Source organism: Stigmatopora nigra, chromosome 14 (genome assembly GCF_051989575.1).
Source record: "Stigmatopora nigra isolate UIUO_SnigA chromosome 14, RoL_Snig_1.1, whole genome shotgun sequence".
Classification (NCBI taxonomy): Eukaryota; Metazoa; Chordata; class Actinopteri; order Syngnathiformes; family Syngnathidae; genus Stigmatopora; species Stigmatopora nigra.
This window is the reverse complement of record NC_135521.1, coordinates 10,808,203-10,825,810: the sequence shown is the minus strand read 5'-3', so window position 1 is coordinate 10,825,810 and position 17,608 is coordinate 10,808,203. Positions and strand designations below refer to the sequence as shown.

The following is a 17,608-nucleotide window of genomic DNA, read 5'->3' as shown; positions in this document are numbered from 1 at the left end:
GGGTAACATATTTTGGCACCTTCTAATGAACCTATTGGTTGACAGTGAGTGGAGTAGGTGTCCAATCCACTACAAGTGCAAGGGTAAGCAGTATATGCATACATTTGTTCATTTTCTGCCTCCATTGGTTGCAATAAATATTCCTCAAACTGAGACTGGCTGTAAAATCTCATAGAAATTATACTACAGGCATGAAAGCATAAATGACAAGAAACTCAGACAAATATTCAATATTGTTTTTATTAAAATGCAACTAAATGTGGACATAAATCAATGCAGTAACCAAAAGAAAATGCCAATGAGAAAGCAATCGGGAGCAAATAAAATGGCATGACATGAACAATCCAGGAAATTAAATACCATCGTTATGAAAAACAAATAATGGTGAATATTGGACAAACTTCTCACATTATTCACTACTGGTTTTTGTCCCTTTGGCACATCTGTGCTTCATAAATGACTAAAAATGGGAACTGCTATTCAGTTTTAGTAAAAAATAAATGGTACCAACTCAAGTAAACAGTATAGTTGGAAATTATGATATAAAATCCTGCAACCCCTAAAAAAATATGATTTACTGTACTGGCACATCTCTAAAAATTAGAAGATTATAGTAAACTTATTCTTATGTAGTAGTTCACTTTGGACAATTTAGAGTATACCTATTTAACATGAGGCAGATTGGAATAAAATAATTGGGATTATTTTTTCTGTGTAACATTATACATCATTGTTATGACAGGGTTTTTAAATTTAGTTATAAAAAATGAAATTTATTGAGATGCACCATTACATGTACCATTTCCAAAAGCAGAGATCCCAAGCTAAAGCAACATATTCCGAGTATAACTTTGGTGGGCAAACCCAATCTCAACTAAATGTCTTCTCTGTTCCAAATGTTCACAATAAATATGGTCTTTGTGGTGCTCTATTTGTGAGAAATAATGTACAGGTAAGGAGATTTCATGTAACAGACAGGATACTTCATTCCATCCCTCGTAAGAGGGAACTTTTTTAACAGTTGCGTTTGGGTCGGGGGCTCTTCATTTATTTTTGGTTGGAGTGTGTACACCGAGCCGCCTTATGGTGTAGTGGTTCACTCGCCTGACTTCAATGCGGGAAGGCTCAATTCCTGCTGGTGGCGGTATGTGAATGGTCGTATGTCTCTGTGTGCCCTACGGCTGACTGGCGACCAGTCTAGAGTGTAGTGTGCCTTTTGCCCAAAGACAGCTAGGTTAGGCTCCAGCAACCCCTGCAACCCTTTTGAGGATGGGTGGTATGGAACATGAATTAAAAAAAAAAAAAAAAGTGTGTACACCATTACAAGGGGACGTGGCTAAATAGGTAGGACACTGATTCGCCATTGTGGGTTCTCCGGATGGCCTCTGCGAGGATCATGGAGATGTCGATAACCTGGAAAATAAGAAAAATGTCATTCAGTGGGGGCTTACTGGTTAGCATATCAAATGCCCTGCATTTCAATGGTGACTAATCTTAAGTCAGGCAAAGGCTTTGGTGGTGGGAATTAATACTTCAAATGTAAGCAAACCAGAAAAAAATAAACAAACTAATATTTACCTGTATTTTGGGACAATGCCTCATTTTCTCCTCCTGGGGTATTGTATTAGTGACCACAACAGCTTCAAAGCAGGCATTATTGATCCGAGAAATGGCCGGGCCGGAGAAGATGCCATGGGTTAGGATTGCGTACACTTTTGTGGCCCCAGCAGAAATCAACCTATAACAAGAAAAAAAAATCATCACAGAAAATGGTGATGCAACAAGTCAGAAAACCAATTCACGATACTATAACTATTAACAATAAAACTTTTGTATTATATGAAGTTCAGTCAGAAAGGAGCAAAATGTATTGTCATCATGCAAAAGGCTTACTTGTCTGCAGCATGACAGATAGTCCCACAAGTGTCTGCCATGTCATCTACGAGGATGGCAACTCGAGCTGTCACATCCCCGACGAGTACCATGCGGTCAACCTCGTTGGCCTTTTTCCGCTCTTTATGGATGAGTGCAAAGTCCACATTTAACCTGTCAGCAATGGAGGTGACCCTGCAAAAAGAGAATATTACCTCCATGTTAAATTATCTGAAATCCAAACATTTCTACTTCAGCACATGTTAAAACAAAGCTCACCTTTTTGCTCCTCCAGCATCTGGTGACACAATAGTGCAGTTCTTCCACTCAGCTATGTTTTCTTTAATCCACTTTAATACAGCAGGTTCTGCATAGAGGTTGTCTACCGGTATGTCGAAGAATCCCTGAAAGACATCAGCTATGTAGAGTCTGGACTCAAACTGGCCAATTGCGACTATGTTCTAAGAAAGCCATTCAATGGTTAAGACAATAATTCCAACTGTATTTAAAGGTGATTAACCTGGAAAATATACTGTTCTCACTGGAATCAGACCCAAATTGCTCTGTATAAGTGATCACCTGTATTTGTGAGGCATGCAAGTCCATGGTGATGATGTGGTCAGCACCTGACACGGACAGCATGTTGGCCACCAACTTGGCAGAGATGGGAGCCCGGCTCTGCAACCAAAATAGATCTGTCAAGTCACGAGGAAAAAGACAGGCATGATCTGAAGCTAATAATAAGTGACCTGTGAATTTAGCATGTTATTCTGAAACCTCATATGGCTTGAATTATGATGTATTTTTCTTAAGCGTTTTATTGCATTGGCAGGACAATACTTAAGATTTAGATACACCATTAAAACCAATGACAAACAAACATATGAGCATGCAAAATATGTGCACCCAAAGATTGGAAAACAAGACAAGCAGTGTGTCCCCCCAAAATTGACATCATTTGACAAATGCACACTAATGTTAGGTTATACTTATCTGATTTTTTTTAATGGATCTTACAAAGATTGCAAAATGTGTGCACTTTCTGTGACTAGCACATTTGCTTTTTTTTAGTTTTCCACTGTGTTTTTATTAGTATTGCATCGATACTAGTATCGATATGGCACAATTTAACTATTTGGTATTGAGGAGCACTAAAAAAAAAGTGTGCTGATACTGCATAATGTAATTTTTGCAGCTGATGTCAAATATTTGATGGTACACAATGGTAGCATAAGCACTTGTTGATTTTTTTTTTTTACACAGCACAGGATAAAAACATCAATTTGAAATGAGCCTGCAAACCAAGCAGATGAATGGGAGAAAACCAGCAGGAAACAAACCCAAATGCAGCGTTGCGTTCATGGACATGGCCAGTGGCTTTCATCATGACGTCGGATGGCAAACAGCATGAGGGGAAAAAAAATTAGACAGATGTCCCTCACCCCCACCTTGTCCTTCTTGTCCTGGCGGGCGTACGGAAAGCAAGGGATGACGGCTGTGACTCTAGAAGCGGATGCTATTTTGCAGGCGTTGATCATGATGAGCAGCTCCATCAAATTATCATTGATCTCCCCACAGCCGCTTTGGACGATGTAGACGTCCTCTCCTCGTACGCTTTCGCCTATTTCCACACTGTAGGTGGATTTGTAGAGGTGACAAGAGAAAGAAAGATCACTTAGCAGCAGAAAGCTAAGCAAACACACTAACAGGAGACAGAATAAACAATCCATAAGCATCACATGTTCTGGGTTAAACTGGAGGGAGCGCAATTATTTGCTATGGTGACCAATTCTAGCCTGTAAAGGATATTCTTGGTAGTCATCTTCATTTGGGATGCCCAATGTTGGTCTCCTATTTACACTACTAAAACAAAGTTTGCAGACGGAAAAGTAAAAGTCCAAAAAAATAAAAACATGTGTCCCCCAACCTTTAACGTCGATAAAATTGGGGGAAAAAGACATTTAATGTAAGTTTTCCCCTAAATACATTTCTGATGTATTAGATCGGGACTTTCTATAAGCAGATCTTCAAAATCGACTCACATTTATTAAAAAAAAAATGTAATCATATAATGGAACCATAATAATAGTAGGCCAAAAGTGGCCTTAGCAAAACGTTACTACGAAGACAGTCGTTCACTTATTGATTTGCACTCTCATCAAGACAGAGCCCATTAGTACCAAAAATTGATTATAAAAGAAATCGAACAAATCATAAAGCACGATTGACTGCACGAGTGAGAATAAGCAAAGCTCATCTCAACAAACGCGCGGCAATAGCATGCATTGTCGCAGTTAGCTAGCAACTTGTAAATACAATATAGAACAACAACGACGATGAACTCACCATGTTTCTTGATTGCTAAATTTCTTAGTGACAACCTTTCCAAGCTCGAGACCGAGGCGATCTGCTATCTTTTGAGAGAGATCTGGATGAGAACTACCACTGAATATTTTAATATTTGGCATGTTGTTGCGCTCCAGGGCGACGAGACGTCTACGCAGGCAAGGCAACAGCAGGGCAGGAAGGATCTAAACAAATAATCGAATAGAAATGAGCAACAGTTGTCCGGCTACCCTTAACCCACGAGTAGTTAGCCACCTCTAGGCCAACACATCACGCGTGACTCTTGTCTCTTCTTCCCGAGCCGCGCGCACGTTTTCACTCATGGCTGCTGGGAATGACGTCACATCGGACAAGAATCAACAGCAAATGAGGCATTCAATAACACTCGGACATTTAATAGTCTACTAAATATGTCCTGTCATATTTGCGTGGTTGGCTGGATAATTAGAAAAAAATATATGAAATTATCACTGCGTTTTTGCTAGATAGTTTCCAATTACATACACTTTTATGTGCAATTATTGTGGCTTCAATTATGTTTTCCAAAGGTCCGTTTCTAATATTGGCCATCTGGCGGAAAACAGCTGTTTGTTAGATTTGTTTGATTTGCACGCACTTGCGGTAAAACGCCAAACGACCAACAACATCCAAACTTAAGATAAACATTAAAGGTAAGCTGCATTATGTACAGTGTTTATATTTATGCAATAGGTACTATAAACAACGTTCTATTTGTCAGAAGCAAGCAATCAAACAAATTAAAATGAAATAACTGGGATAAGGAGCAATTGTTTGGCTACACATGTGCGTTGCTATCGTCAACCATTCATTCATTGACCGCGATTTATTTTGTTAGATAGATCAATTGTGTTAAAAATGACTATTTTTGCATGGATCACACAATTGATTTTGTTTGATAAATCAATTGTTTAAAAAGTTACTATATTTTGCATGGATCACACAGTAGATTTGATATATTACCACTTACAAGGCTCAAACCCAGCATCACCCATTCAAAATGGATTGGACGTCTATCGCTGTCAATGGTAGTGCAAGAGCTTTTACTAGAATTATCAAGATAATCAAGTCCTATCTGCTAAGAGAAGTGGAACAGAAGATGGCTAGTCAACTTGGATTGTCTCCAGCACCCCCGCGATTGCTGTAAGGAGAAGAAGTTAGTGGGTGATTTGTTTCACAAAACAGTCAGTTTGCCATGAAATGTGTTTTCCAAGTAACATGAGGAGTTTATTGGATGCCATTTATTTCTCTTAAAACATAACATGATTTAACAACACAGATGAAAGGAAAGACCACAGTGGCTAACACTTATTGTAAAACAAGACAAGAATGAATGGGAGCACATAAAAACAACAACAAAGCAATGAATTCCACCATGGAGGCTATTTTGAGGAAATGACACAGACATAGAGCAAAAATAATGATGTTCATCAAGGTGCCAGGATCTTTGTTTGATATGTTTTGTATTTATAAAAATACTAACTTTAACATTGCATGCTTGTGATTGACTAAAGTGTTTAAAATGTGGTTTTCCATTTTGCAACACTAATAGTATGGTTTCCTTCTACATTTTGTTTTATATAAAATAAAAAGCTAAATCTCATATTGCAAAAGCCTATATTGCTATCTTCTAATATTTACATTTAGAAAGCAGTTGCCATAGAATCTATTTTTTTTACATATTGCCACAGTCTATTTTTCACTTTAGAATAAAAAAATCTCCAAAGATGAATGAAAACACCGTCATTGATATTCTTAATATGCTCATAAATATTAATGGGTACACAGTACACAAGTCATTTAAATAAATTAATATTTGTCAAATGTTGAGTTTATACAACAATTTAATTCTCTTACTACTGTAATGATATGCAGTGTAATTATTGTGTCAAATTAAAAATTCACTTTTGAATTTATTGTCTTGTGAACGGAGACATTTCAGAGCTTAATTAATTTGTGATAAGGGTGGAACACAAAGAAGATTTCAGACACTGGGCGGATGTGTTAGTTTTATTAAAATACATAGAAAACTACTTTGTGTGTTTCTTATATACTTCCTAGAATGCACAATGTACAACAGCACACAGAAAGCAAGTTATTACGGTGCCTGACAACCTAATGTAATGGGATTCTATGAAAGCGCAAAGTTAATGTAAAATGTATGCATACTCAAATCTTGAAATAAAAGAGGGAATAAAAAAAACACAGATTTACACAATAGTTCAACTTGAGTTTTAAATTGATAAGGTGTGCAAAGTTCTAATTTTCCTCTTATTCCATTGCTTGTAAATGGGTATATTTAAACTATCATCATTTACAGTATGCTGTGATTTTGCACAATTGCTAGAAATATTGTTTTAATTGAGCCTGAATAGCTATTGAATGGACTTATTCAATGTGTAGTGGGATTATGAAGCAGAATGGTTTACAATACACGTGGAGGAAGTAAAGCGAGGGTACCCCTTTTCAATAGGATGTTATTTTACGGGGGAGTTACTTCAGTCTCTGCTACATAAGGTTGAAACTGTGAGAATTCCAACTGGTATGACAAAGTTTAACATGATGCACTTGGCTTTGAGCATTTTTCAATATGTTCTGTCGCGTCATAAAATATGTCCATCATAGCCAACAGAATGGTGAAATTGTCATTGCAACATTTATATCTCCACGCACCAATATAATACCATTTAATCCACCATTGCTTAAAACTATACACTCTACGGCAAGTAGCTACTCGACAAAATCTCTTTTTTTTAACTTCCCGAGCATATATATATCTTTAATCATATTTAAAGTTCTGTTAAATTATTACTTCTTAAATAGATCCATCATCTTTTTTTCTTCCACAAAAAAGTTATTACTTTCTAAATAGACACAACTCAAATGTACACTACATATAAAATATTGTCCTATATTGACCGATTTTTATTCCGATACTATACTGATGACGTGATTAGCCCTGTTTCACTATTCTACTCATTTGTGCATTAGTTTTGTGTAGCTTTACATTTCAGAGCAATATCCACAAGGCTACCTTGGGGCCTGTAAACATGTGATGGAACAGCCTCATTGCAATCATCATTGCTGAGTATCCATTTGCACATTCAGTAAAAATGTAAACAGTGGATGAATACATAATGCATTTTCTATTAGATTTGAACATAGTCCTGCCAAATAATGGTCTTTATTTGATGGGTCGAGTGAGCGAGGTCATGTTATTCGTGTCTGAGGACACTTGTGGGCTAACAGTTTTTGTCGGGAGGCTGCTCGAATGTCCCATCGACTCTTCTGCTGCGCGAAGTAGCAATGTGTAGTTAATAGCGACTTCCTCCACTTTTCTTAACAGCTGTTGTCTTTGAGTCTCTGTGCGAACCCCCCTGACCAATTTAATGAAGGTCTGAGTTAAATCGCACAGTACTTGAAAGCTGGCCGTGACAACAGCCAGCATACAAGTGGGGCTTTTTTCCACGCTGGCCACTCGCCGACAGGATGCCCTGAATTCTTTGAACCTCACTGCCAACTCCTGCTTGTACTCTGCAATCCGCGAGGGTTGAAGACGAGCTTCGCCCTCGGCTTGAGGGCTGTTAGCGCACTGCCGCAGAATGGCAAGTAACTCGTTAGCATCCAACTGGGCGTTTAGGAAGCCATCGGGTAAGCTGAAAGATTTCCCCTGCAGAGCCTCAACCCGGGCCAGGCTGCCCTCCAGTGTGCCGCAAGCTCTTAAGTCAATCTCTTGTGCCTGTATCTCTTTCTCTGTCTGTTCCTCTCCACTGCAGTCTTCTGCACTTAAAACTTGCAGGGTTTTGCTGACAACAGGAAATGTGCTTGAGTCCAACTCCATGCCTGGAAGAACCTGAAGGGGAATTGAGTATGACAATTCATCCTTCTCACTGCTCTCATCTGTTGCCTCACACTTGCGGTAGCAGAAACAAAAAGAACAACATCGATCCCTATCCTCACTGTCTTCACTGGGTAACGACAGCAACACTTCCCCACTCACATCTTTACTTTCAGTCAGTAATGCATTGCCTTGGATATAAAATACACCCTTTTTCCCTTTTCCTTCTGCCAGGAGGGACTGTGTATGAACTGGCTCCACCGGGGTTGGCAACCTTAATCCCGTGGCTCGAACTCGCTCCATCTCCTTCTCAAGACTCTTTGTTTTGGGTTTTACCTCTGCATAAACAGGTGTATTAGTATTGTTATCCAGCTCTCCGATGCTGTATCGCCTTTGGAGTTTTTTGTTTTCTGGTGCTTCCACATAGTTTGTTTGTGAGGTACACGGGAGCAAGCAAGTGCCCTGTTCTCCCCTCGGCTCTCTCGACTCTAGGCTGATGGATCGGATCCGTGCAGTCTTCACTTCCAAGTTCTGACATTGCTTTGCAGCACCTTCACTGTTTGGTGCTTTAGAGACTGTCGGAGGGGTCTTTGTCGTAGTTCTATCCCTGCCTCTATTTTGTGTTTCGGGCGTAGACCCCACCGGTGTATCGGGAAGTCTCATGCCTCTGCACATTCGCTTACAGTCGCAACTACGTCGCTGTTCCCTTGAGATACCCGGTGCTTTAAGAACGGGACTAGTGCGTAGTTGGCAGGCACAAGGAGTCCCAGAAGGTACAGGTGAGGATCCTTGAGGCAAAAACTCCCCCTGTGAGGACTTGGGTTTCAGCAGCTCCTCTAAGAACTCCAGCTCGTACTGGCGTACCTTTTGCAACTGAGCTCTTCGCTCATCTGTTTCCCTTCTCATTCTTGCTGGGAATGTTGCTGAAAGTAAATTTCTAATGCTCATAAAAGGGGCAGTTCGCTGGGATTTTCCCTTTACACTACATAATTTCTTTGAATCATTTGCTGTTAGAGTAGATACTCTCTCTAAAGGAGGATTCTGGGTTTTATCTTCTAAGTTAGGCAATGATTTAATGGAACATATCTGCGATTCAGAATGGGATTTGCCCAAGACCCCCTCGAACTTGTTCTCAGCTCCTTCTTTTCTTTCTGGGGGCAAATGAGGGGTATACTTGGTTTCTACTGTTGTACTAGGTTTTGCCAAACTACATTCTTTTCCTATTCTTCCAGTATTTTCTTTGCTGCTAGCCAGAAAGAGGCCTTTTGCTCGAAGACGCTCATCATCTGTGGGAGATGACGTTTGAAACATCACTACCTTTTGAACCTGTGGATCTTGAATTCTTAACTGGATCCCAAGTTCTTGTTGCATTGGGCACGTGCAGAACAGATCATCCATTGGTAGAAATTCTGTTGAGCTTGAAGGCTTCACGGTCTCTCTAGAGGCAGTCTCGGCATCTTGGCACATTTGATTTTGTGGAATCTTGGCTGAGACAGTTCTGTCTTTGGGTAATAGAAGTGATAAGGCTTTGTCTGTAATCATAGGTGGTGTTGATTTTTCTTTTACACCATTGACAAGATTTAGCCTCTGTGTCTCCCCTGAAGCATTGGATAACTGTGGCTCTTTGGAGGCTGTAATTGATGGTGGAATATCGGGCGCTTTAACTTCTTCGGGTGTTTCAGCTTGGGGATCAGGTATGCTTGCTTTGGTAGAAGCAAGGTTTGCTTTAACTTCTTTTGTCTGTTCACTCGGAATGGTATCTTGATTGCCTCTCTGTTCTGTCACCACTCCGACGGTTCCAGAATCTTGACTTGGACTGACTTTAAATGGAATAGTCTTACTTAGGATTACTTGTTTCGGTGGACATCCGGCACGGATCTGACCCAGAGAAAAGGCCCCTGTGCCTATCGTCTTTGCTGTGCAGCCGGGGATAGCCAAGGGAAAATCACGGCGGCAAATGCGGCTTTCCTTGTTAATATGGTGTGCTAGCAGGTAGGCTTGGTTTTGATTTTGCTTCATTGCTGAGACCATCTCAGAAACATCAGTCAGTTCAGAAGAATTTGTTTCGTGGCCCGAATCCAACGATGATTCTGGTGTAATGGCTGCCAGGACAATAAGGCCTGTGGAATAAGACAGAAAATACCATTAAGGGGATAGTCCGAAACCAAGGGAGAACATGCATTGAGATGGAGTTCCTATTATGAATGCAGACAAGTTGTTCATAAACTCTCGTTAGTATTCACTTTTGTTCTTTTGAGTGATCACTGCCTTATATGGCTTTTTTGGCTCAGCACGAGAATAGTATTTTTTTTCTTGCCGTGCCATTTGCTTGATACATCTGTCAAGAAAAGCCAGTATAATTCTTAGTGGAATGCAGTAATCAGTTGGTTGACTTTTACATGGTGCTGGTTTGTCATCAGTGGCATCTTTATTTATATTTATTTTTTTCTCATCTCAATTCTGCTCTCATTACGACAATGCATTACTCAAATTTACATATTGGTTTAAGTATCATGTTGAATTAGTTGATTTGTGATTAATGATGTTATAGGAGACTTGTTTGCCATTTGACTGCATCCAAAACGAATTCTACACTGCAAATGTTTACTGGTATGATAATCATGTATTACTGAGGTAAAGACTATATAGTATGACTGAGGTTGTCGACCTGCAGTCTGTGTTGGCTGCTGGTGATGATGTGGGTAGTCCTCAGAAGCTGCCAAAGCCTCTAAAGCCTGTAAGGTGGATACCAAAGCATCGTCAAGTTCCTGTGCATGATCTCGGACTGTTCTGGTAGCCACATTATCAATAAGTGTCACAGGTACATCCTCCTTAACATGATGTTTTACAGTGGTGGCATCTGTCTTGGCACTGGTAGTTTTTCTCCTTCTCTTTGAGTCATCTTCATCTGAGCTGTTATCTCTGAAGCCAGGTGGTGGGGCAGCAATTGCAGATTGTGGTGGTTGCAGTTTTTCTCCTCCATTGGGTGGCCCTTCCTCCTCGTCCTCCTCGTCTTCTTCATTCCCAGGGGGCGGCAGAGCGGTGAGATCAACGCCACCCCCGTTTCTGGAAGCGCAACCACTCGAGCAAGTTTTGCCCATCTTTCGACCGGTGTTCATTGTTGGGGACAAATTGCCGGTCCTGTGCCTGTCTTTGCAGGACTCGCAGAAATGCTGGTGTGTTTTCTCAGATTGAGCCAATGTTTGGGCACGGATTCGAAATCCGGGATTCTCGACTGGTGGACTCACTGTTACCATTACTACATCTTCTGTACTTTGCTGCGTGGGATCTGACTTGGTTCGAGGCCGCTCTGGGGCCTCCTGGGGAATAAAGTTCTCATTGATGTCAAGTTCAGCTTCGGAGTGTGCTTGAAGCTCCTGAAACTGATGTTCTTGAAGGTGGAAATGACACAGACCTAGATGTTGAGACTCTGCAGATGCTAAGGCTCTTGAAGACCCTGACTCCCTGTGCAAGTTTTCTCTCTCCTCCCCTCTCCGCCCTCCACATGGTAAGCCGGTTGCCCCAGAACGTGGGTGTGAATGATGGGAGCTTCTGTAATCTGGGGATAGAATCGTCAGAGCAGTGAAGAGTTTGAGGCGTTCAAAAATGACTTTGATTCATGACGTTCCAGATGGGAAAGCAAAGGCGGTCAGCTAATGGTCTCATGGGGAATATTTGTTATTTCAGCAATGGATGTTAAAAGTTTGCTTTTTTTCTGAGTTTTGACAGTTAGGGTTTGAGTGGAATGCGATGATGGCATGATGGTCCATTTTTTATGATAATTACTGGTAGACAGCATATGGCGGCGGATTTGTTCATGCTCCAACAAATGTTTGTGATCACAGCAAAAGGTCGCACATTTGAATTTTGTAATGTCATGCTTTTTGTAAAAAAGAATGAATTTCTCATTCTGATGAGTAAAAATGATGACAGACAGAAGATGTTGCCATGGGATGTTTATTTAGCTTTTGCTGAAGCCAATGCATCTGATTCATATCAACCATTATACTTTTTTTCTGACATAGTACTAAGTTAGATGTGAAGCATTGTGAAGGTTTTAGATAATGAATTGTTTTGTTGCAACATTTAAATATGCATTTATTTGCTTTTTAGACAAGGAAAGCTTTCAAGATACCTGTCTTAGTCAGATGAGACTGACCGGAGATTCTGAAGTAGATGTTTCGTTTTGGGTCTACAAACAGTTTGAAGTAGCCAGAGATGAGACATGCAAAGTTACTGGCATCTGGCCATTCCATGAGTAGCACCAGAGGCTGCAGGACGTTGCCAGAAAAAAAGTCAAACATCTTTAAGGGGATTGTCATAGTATTTAATACCTTCTAAAAAGATTACTAGGGTAAAGGTGTGTATAATACCTTGCCCTCATGGATTGACACCTCCACTCGTGCTACCCCTTGGCTTTCTCGATAGAGCTGGATCTTTGATATCCTCGTGAATTCAGTCAGAACTGTTGTCAGATTGTTCTTCAGATCAATCACATGGCTGATGCCATGTCGAGGGCCCACCAGTAGTGTTGTGGCTGATTGTTTTTCATCCTACAGATAAACCAAGCATTTAGCAGGTACTTTCTTTAACATTACAAAATGTTTCAAAGATTAAATATACATCCCTGTGGTATTTTTATGTTATTTTATGTCAAGAATCAAAATGCACTACCAGTCCAACTGTGTTGAACAGTATTCCTCCAAAAGGTGGGAGGTCATTGAGGACACGCAAGTATTGTAGCTTTCCTTGGAGAGGTGGGACCTGCCAAGCGAGATAAAAACATGGTAAATCCTGATTGCATCCTAGTACATGTCCTCATAGTGGCGCTGTTGTACCATAGGTTTTGATATATTATGCCACATTAACAACACAAGCTCCATCAGAGCTCCAGCCATGACTTGTATTAGAGTCAGAGGAAGCCCAACATAAGCTACTGTATTTTTTGTTTGTTTTTGCATTTGCAATGATTTGCGCTACAAAGTCATATAACTGATAAAAACAATAATGACATTTGAGGTTTGGAGGCTTAGAGTTTATAGGTTGTAGCACCTTGTTTCCTGATGGTGGCGGATGCTGATAGGTCTTCAACAATTGTGACAGAATCTTGCAAACATTCTTTTCCTTGACTGTTGGGAGCAGAGTAAGCGGAAGAAAAGGCTCAAGTCCCCATTCCTTTCTGTGTCAGAGAAAAAGAAAACGCAAGATAAATAAGGAGAATTGAATGGCCACGCAGAGTCGGAGGAAAGCCAGATGTCAAAGAGTCATACAGGCTACCTTATGTCCTCCATTATCACTGTCATTTATTACAAGCGCAGCGGATGATTGCACAAGGCTAATTATTTGCAAGGTTGAGGTTTTAAAGAATAAATTAAGGAACTAATGGTGAAAGTGTTTTGGTCATTTGATGAGTTTGTGTGTGTGTGTTTGAACTTACTCGACGTGTTTGAGAGAGATTTTCTGATTGGGCCTTGCTGAGGATACAGTGATGTAGATATGCAGAGCGGCCAATCTTAACGTTATGTCAGATTTCCAGTCCATGCCAAAGCGCTCCTTGATAACATCATTGCGATTCTGTAAGGACATGAAATGTTATTCTTTGAACTTTACTAATTACAAAGAGCCCACATTAAACACCAAGCCATTTATCTTTGCCATTAGTTAAAGTGCTCCAGCTAATTGTTTAGACTTCAAAAATGGATAATTATGTTAGAAATACTGTACAGGTAAATGTGATTGTGATTGAATAAGGTGTGTGTTGTCTGACACTGTAAATTTTGATGTGGAAATTCCAAACCAGATAAAAAAGGCAAACCATATAATGCAGGGGTGTTGAATTCATTTGAGTCAAGTCTGAGATAGAAAATCCATATTACAATTGTCTTGTTTTTCAAAATCTATAGTCCTGTGCCATTTTCTCTAGATGAATGGAAAAATGAATCCAATTGCCAATGAACCTTATAAAACTGCCTCTTCCTGTGGAATATAACGTGGCTTATTGCCTTCTGCCAAACAGCTCTCACCCATTATCTCACCTGAATATAGAGGTATTCAAATGCTGCAGGATCCCGCCTGAGCAGGTCTGCAGGATCCTTGGGGAAGAAGCAAATGCGAAATAGACACTTCATTCCTTGGAAATAGGTTCTATGCACCACCTGCAGAAAGAAATGGATCTCTCAGTTTTCATAGTTGAATAGGGACAGCAACATTCCAAATTGCATCATTAGTTTTGTTTAATCAGATAGTCTCTAAAGTTGAACATCTTACAAGTGGAGAGATTTGGATTTCAACTAAAAATATTGGGTAAAATTTACAAAATAAATGAAGAAAATTTAGGCCAATTTGTGTGTACTTTGCGTTGCAATACTCTAGATATTTCAGTTTAAGCCCTGTTCCTCAGTCAGATGTATTATTATTTTATTATTATTATTACTATTTTAACAAAATGCCGTATTTACGTGCGTCAGGGGTTGGTTCTCCTGCAGTAGAAGCAACTTTTGACTCTGGTCAAGACCGCCTGCTTCCAGCACCAAGGCAAAGTGCTCAATGTAACGCAGTGAGAGGCGGTCCTGCAGGGAAGAGATCACATCCTGGATGGAGAGTGATTAGACACAAAAATATTTTCACACTGGGGAAACCACAACAAATGCATTGATAAATTGAGGCAATTTCCACCCTAGATTCATGTTATTTTTATTCAGAACACTTTATCATAGTGATAGGTGCTTTCTTATCCTATACCTCAGTGTCATATTTGTCATTTTGAGCTATGGATCGCTTCCATATATGTATTCACTATTCTGCACAGTTAGTACTTACTGAATAATGGAGGTTTGAGGTCAAACTTTTGCTGTTAAACAGATTGGCGTAGTGTTAGTTTTATGGACACACACACAAGTTCTCGCAGAACTGACATGTTACTGCAATTAGTGTCTCGCTTTTGGTTTGAGGTATTCTAATCGTGAGTGATTGCTGTTTTTTCTTAAAAGCAATTACGGGAAGTTTTAGTGTAGGAACTTGTAAGATTTGTGATATATGCCAAGAATGCCATCCACTGAGCCACAGACTGTGTATGATTTGTGAACTAGAATGTTTCAAGGTAGCTTCCTTCCCTTGACAGACATGCTAATGTGTGTGCATTTGTGCATACTGGTGAGCCTTTGATTTAATCTGCAGTTTTCTTTATTGATCCACCTCTCCCTATTAAGTTGAAATTCCATTTAATTATGCTGACAAGGGACAGTTCCCATTTCTCCTTTAACGTAAAAGCCATTTCTCTTCTCTCCTTTTTTTTCTCAAGCTACGAACAGTCATGAAACCTAATAGAGCCGATTTAATGAGTCGTTCAGAGATGTCAGATTCTTGCAGAACGGCACAGCTTCTGACTCAGGTTCTTTATTGGTTGAGGCGTTTGATCAGATTTGTCAAACTTTACTTTTGTGACATCCAAAAATCGAGAGGTTTCAAAGAGAAATGAAGGGTGATGAATGGCTTCCAATATACAAAATACTATTTTATTTGCCATAACAACATCATATAATTGTTTTTCTATAGATCAGAAATGGAAATCACATTACATATCAGGTTGCCAATTGTCCCATAGAAAAATGGAATCAACTTGTATTGTAGTAATTTTAAATATGTAGTTTTAAATTAAGCATCACTGATATTTCCTTTTTTTCCCCCTATTGGTAATTCATAAATAAAACTTGTATTAACAATACATTGATATCTATCTAATTAATTTAGGTTTGAATCAAGTAATTAAAAATACTTAACTCAGGCCAAAAATGAATTAAAGGGTGACCTTTCTTTATCTGGACGTGGCTCTGTCTACCAATGAGATGTCCTTTTTTATTTTTAGGAATCTGGCAACCTTAGTTACATAACTGATAGTTATACTCACCCTCACAGTTGTACGGCTATCAAAGGTAAAGGACTTGATCTGTCCATTCTCCAAAAACACCTTGAGAACATTCGGAATGAGTAGTAAGGAGTCGTCCTTCAGCATTGTCTAAAAAAGAGATGGTAGGAGAGAACCTAATGGTGGCTTGTTGTTGACTGTGTTGCTTTGCAACCTGTCAGTGCGGAATCCAGCATCTTTTATGTTCAGATTGTTTCTAATGCTTAGAAAATTGCACGGTAAGATAGAAAACTTGTGTAAGAGGAGGCACAGAGGGCGAGCCAAGGTTTCTAGCTTTACTCAAAGCACATCTTTGGAAAAAAAGATATGAAATGCTTCTTCCTTAAAGGTGATTGGCATCCTGCCTCTGTCTCCTCTTTCATGCCATCTCGCATGTGGCTTTTCAAAGTATGAGTCATTTAGTCATTTTTTTGGTAAATGTTGGATAGACATTTTCTTTAAATGGTAGAAGGAAGCCTGGCTGCAGCAAAAGAAATGTCGTTAAATTTACAGCCATTTTATAACCTCTTGTTTTAGTTTGTAAGAGGATAATCTGATTTTATTACAAAACAGCTAATTCAACAATGTATCTGACATGGCACTCTGTGTCCACAACAGATGCTCTGCTGTCTATTTTGGGTAAACATAGATATTTAGTTGGCTTTAGTTATTTTTTTTTCTGGGCATTTTTTGATTCTAATCTATAGTTCGCAAGAATCTGTCAGAAACACTTTAGGAATTCATGGATTTTTTTTTAAGTGTCATTGGATATAGGACTGTGTTTCTGATTCATTTATTTATAAGCAGGAAGGACCCCACGCATGTCAATGAAGGTAAATAAAAGTAGGTATAGGGAAAACAAATTGTTAAATTTAAGGTAGTTTCAGGTTAAAATGAGTCACTTCCCAAGTGAGGCAAAAAATTAGTTAAAGAGGACAGATGCAGAAAATCTATCTTTTATTGACAATAATGGTGTCAAGATGTAATTAGGAAAACGGTGGCATTTGCTCGATGCTGGTCTCATCAAGCAGGGCACCCTCCTCAAAATCAGCTGTAATTAAAGTTCGAGTAGCCTGTCCAACAAGCTAATAAGAAATCATTTGGTTCCATTTGGTGACGAGAAACGTATTTCTGCCCTATTTGAAAAGTTTATCAAGCTTTAGATGTATTCAAAAGGTGAAGTCTGGAGCCCTGATTTGTTTAGATATTTATTTTACATCTATATAATATATATCGCAATGTGGTGTTACTGAGTCACACTTTAGTGACAACTACTATAGGAGTGGTTCATTATAATATAATAGCAATCTATACATTGCAGAACTAGGCCACATTTCTGAAATTATAGCATAGAGTCAAAATGACAGCCAATAAACTCTGGAAGTTATTGTGCTCATTCCATTTTATTTGGCTTGAGTGATGGGGTGGTCATTTAGCACTGAAACAACCAGAGAATATTCATCATTTTGTTATTCATAATACCAACAGTATAACAATGCTTGTCTCACTGAATTCACTCTGTGACCAATGAAAGCAAGATGTGTGCAGTCTAGGTTGATTTGGAATTTATGGTTGCTCATCTCAGGAATTTTAAAATGCCTAAAAGGTTATACTCCTTCTGCCTAAAGCTT

At 39.4% G+C, this 17,608-nt stretch overlaps 3 protein-coding genes across 7 annotated transcripts in view; 1 reads left to right on the top strand and 2 right to left on the bottom strand.

Annotated features, from left to right (window-relative positions):
- Positions 1 to 222: 222 nt before the first annotated feature.
- Positions 223 to 4,596, bottom strand: prps1b (phosphoribosyl pyrophosphate synthetase 1B). Of its 3 annotated transcripts, XM_077733541.1 has the most exons (8): positions 4,474 to 4,596; positions 4,219 to 4,403; positions 3,315 to 3,504; positions 2,452 to 2,550; positions 2,152 to 2,276; positions 1,894 to 2,067; positions 1,579 to 1,738; positions 223 to 1,413 (listed from the first exon to the last, which is right to left on the bottom strand). In XM_077733541.1, the coding sequence occupies exons 2-8, from the start codon at positions 4,338 to 4,340 to the stop codon at positions 1,321 to 1,323; spliced, it is 963 nt and encodes a 320-aa protein (XP_077589667.1). In that variant the 5' UTR covers positions 4,341 to 4,403; positions 4,474 to 4,596; the 3' UTR covers positions 223 to 1,320. The 3 variants fall into 3 exon arrangements, with proteins under 3 accessions (XP_077589667.1, XP_077589666.1, XP_077589668.1); XM_077733540.1 differs by having other exon boundaries at positions 4,219 to 4,579; XM_077733542.1 differs by having other exon boundaries at positions 3,321 to 3,504; positions 4,219 to 4,579.
- A 227-nt stretch (positions 4,597 to 4,823) lies between these two features.
- LOC144207118 (uncharacterized) overlaps positions 4,824 to 17,608 on the top strand; it is an 85,859-nt gene continuing 73,074 nt past the window's right edge. The window contains exon 1 of the mRNA XM_077732368.1: positions 4,824 to 4,889. The gene's annotated coding sequence lies outside the window, so the exon portion shown is untranslated. The remainder of the gene's footprint in view (positions 4,890 to 17,608) is intronic.
- frmpd3 (FERM and PDZ domain containing 3) overlaps positions 5,438 to 17,608 on the bottom strand; it is a 47,251-nt gene continuing 35,080 nt past the window's right edge. For 2 of the 3 annotated variants that reach the window (XM_077732363.1, XM_077732364.1), the window contains 10 exons: positions 15,981 to 16,088; positions 14,533 to 14,664; positions 14,110 to 14,229; positions 13,512 to 13,648; positions 13,127 to 13,253; positions 12,749 to 12,838; positions 12,448 to 12,627; positions 12,210 to 12,345; positions 10,743 to 11,633; positions 5,438 to 10,194 (listed from right to left, as the gene is read on the bottom strand). In XM_077732363.1, coding sequence (XP_077588489.1) covers positions 7,421 to 10,194; positions 10,743 to 11,633; positions 12,210 to 12,345; positions 12,448 to 12,627; positions 12,749 to 12,838; positions 13,127 to 13,253; positions 13,512 to 13,648; positions 14,110 to 14,229; positions 14,533 to 14,664; positions 15,981 to 16,088 — 4,695 coding nt within the window. In that variant the 3' untranslated portion in view covers positions 5,438 to 7,420. The remainder of the gene's footprint in view (positions 10,195 to 10,742; positions 11,634 to 12,209; positions 12,346 to 12,447; positions 12,628 to 12,748; positions 12,839 to 13,126; positions 13,254 to 13,511; positions 13,649 to 14,109; positions 14,230 to 14,532; positions 14,665 to 15,980; positions 16,089 to 17,608) is intronic. The other variant, XM_077732365.1, reaches the window with a different exon arrangement.

Excerpts from the sequence above, each read along its gene's own strand:
- prps1b (XM_077733541.1), bottom strand. The coding sequence starts at position 4,340 with ATGCCAAATATTAAAATATTCAGTGGTAGTTCTCATCCAGATCTCTCT. Across the intron at positions 3,505-4,218 it reads TTTAGCAATCAAGAAACATG|TGTGGAAATAGGCGAAAGCG; the intron begins GTGAGTTCATCG and ends ATCCACCTACAG. Across the intron at positions 2,551-3,314 it reads ACAAGAAGGACAAGGTGGGG|AGCCGGGCTCCCATCTCTGC; the intron begins GTGAGGGACATC and ends TTTTGGTTGCAG.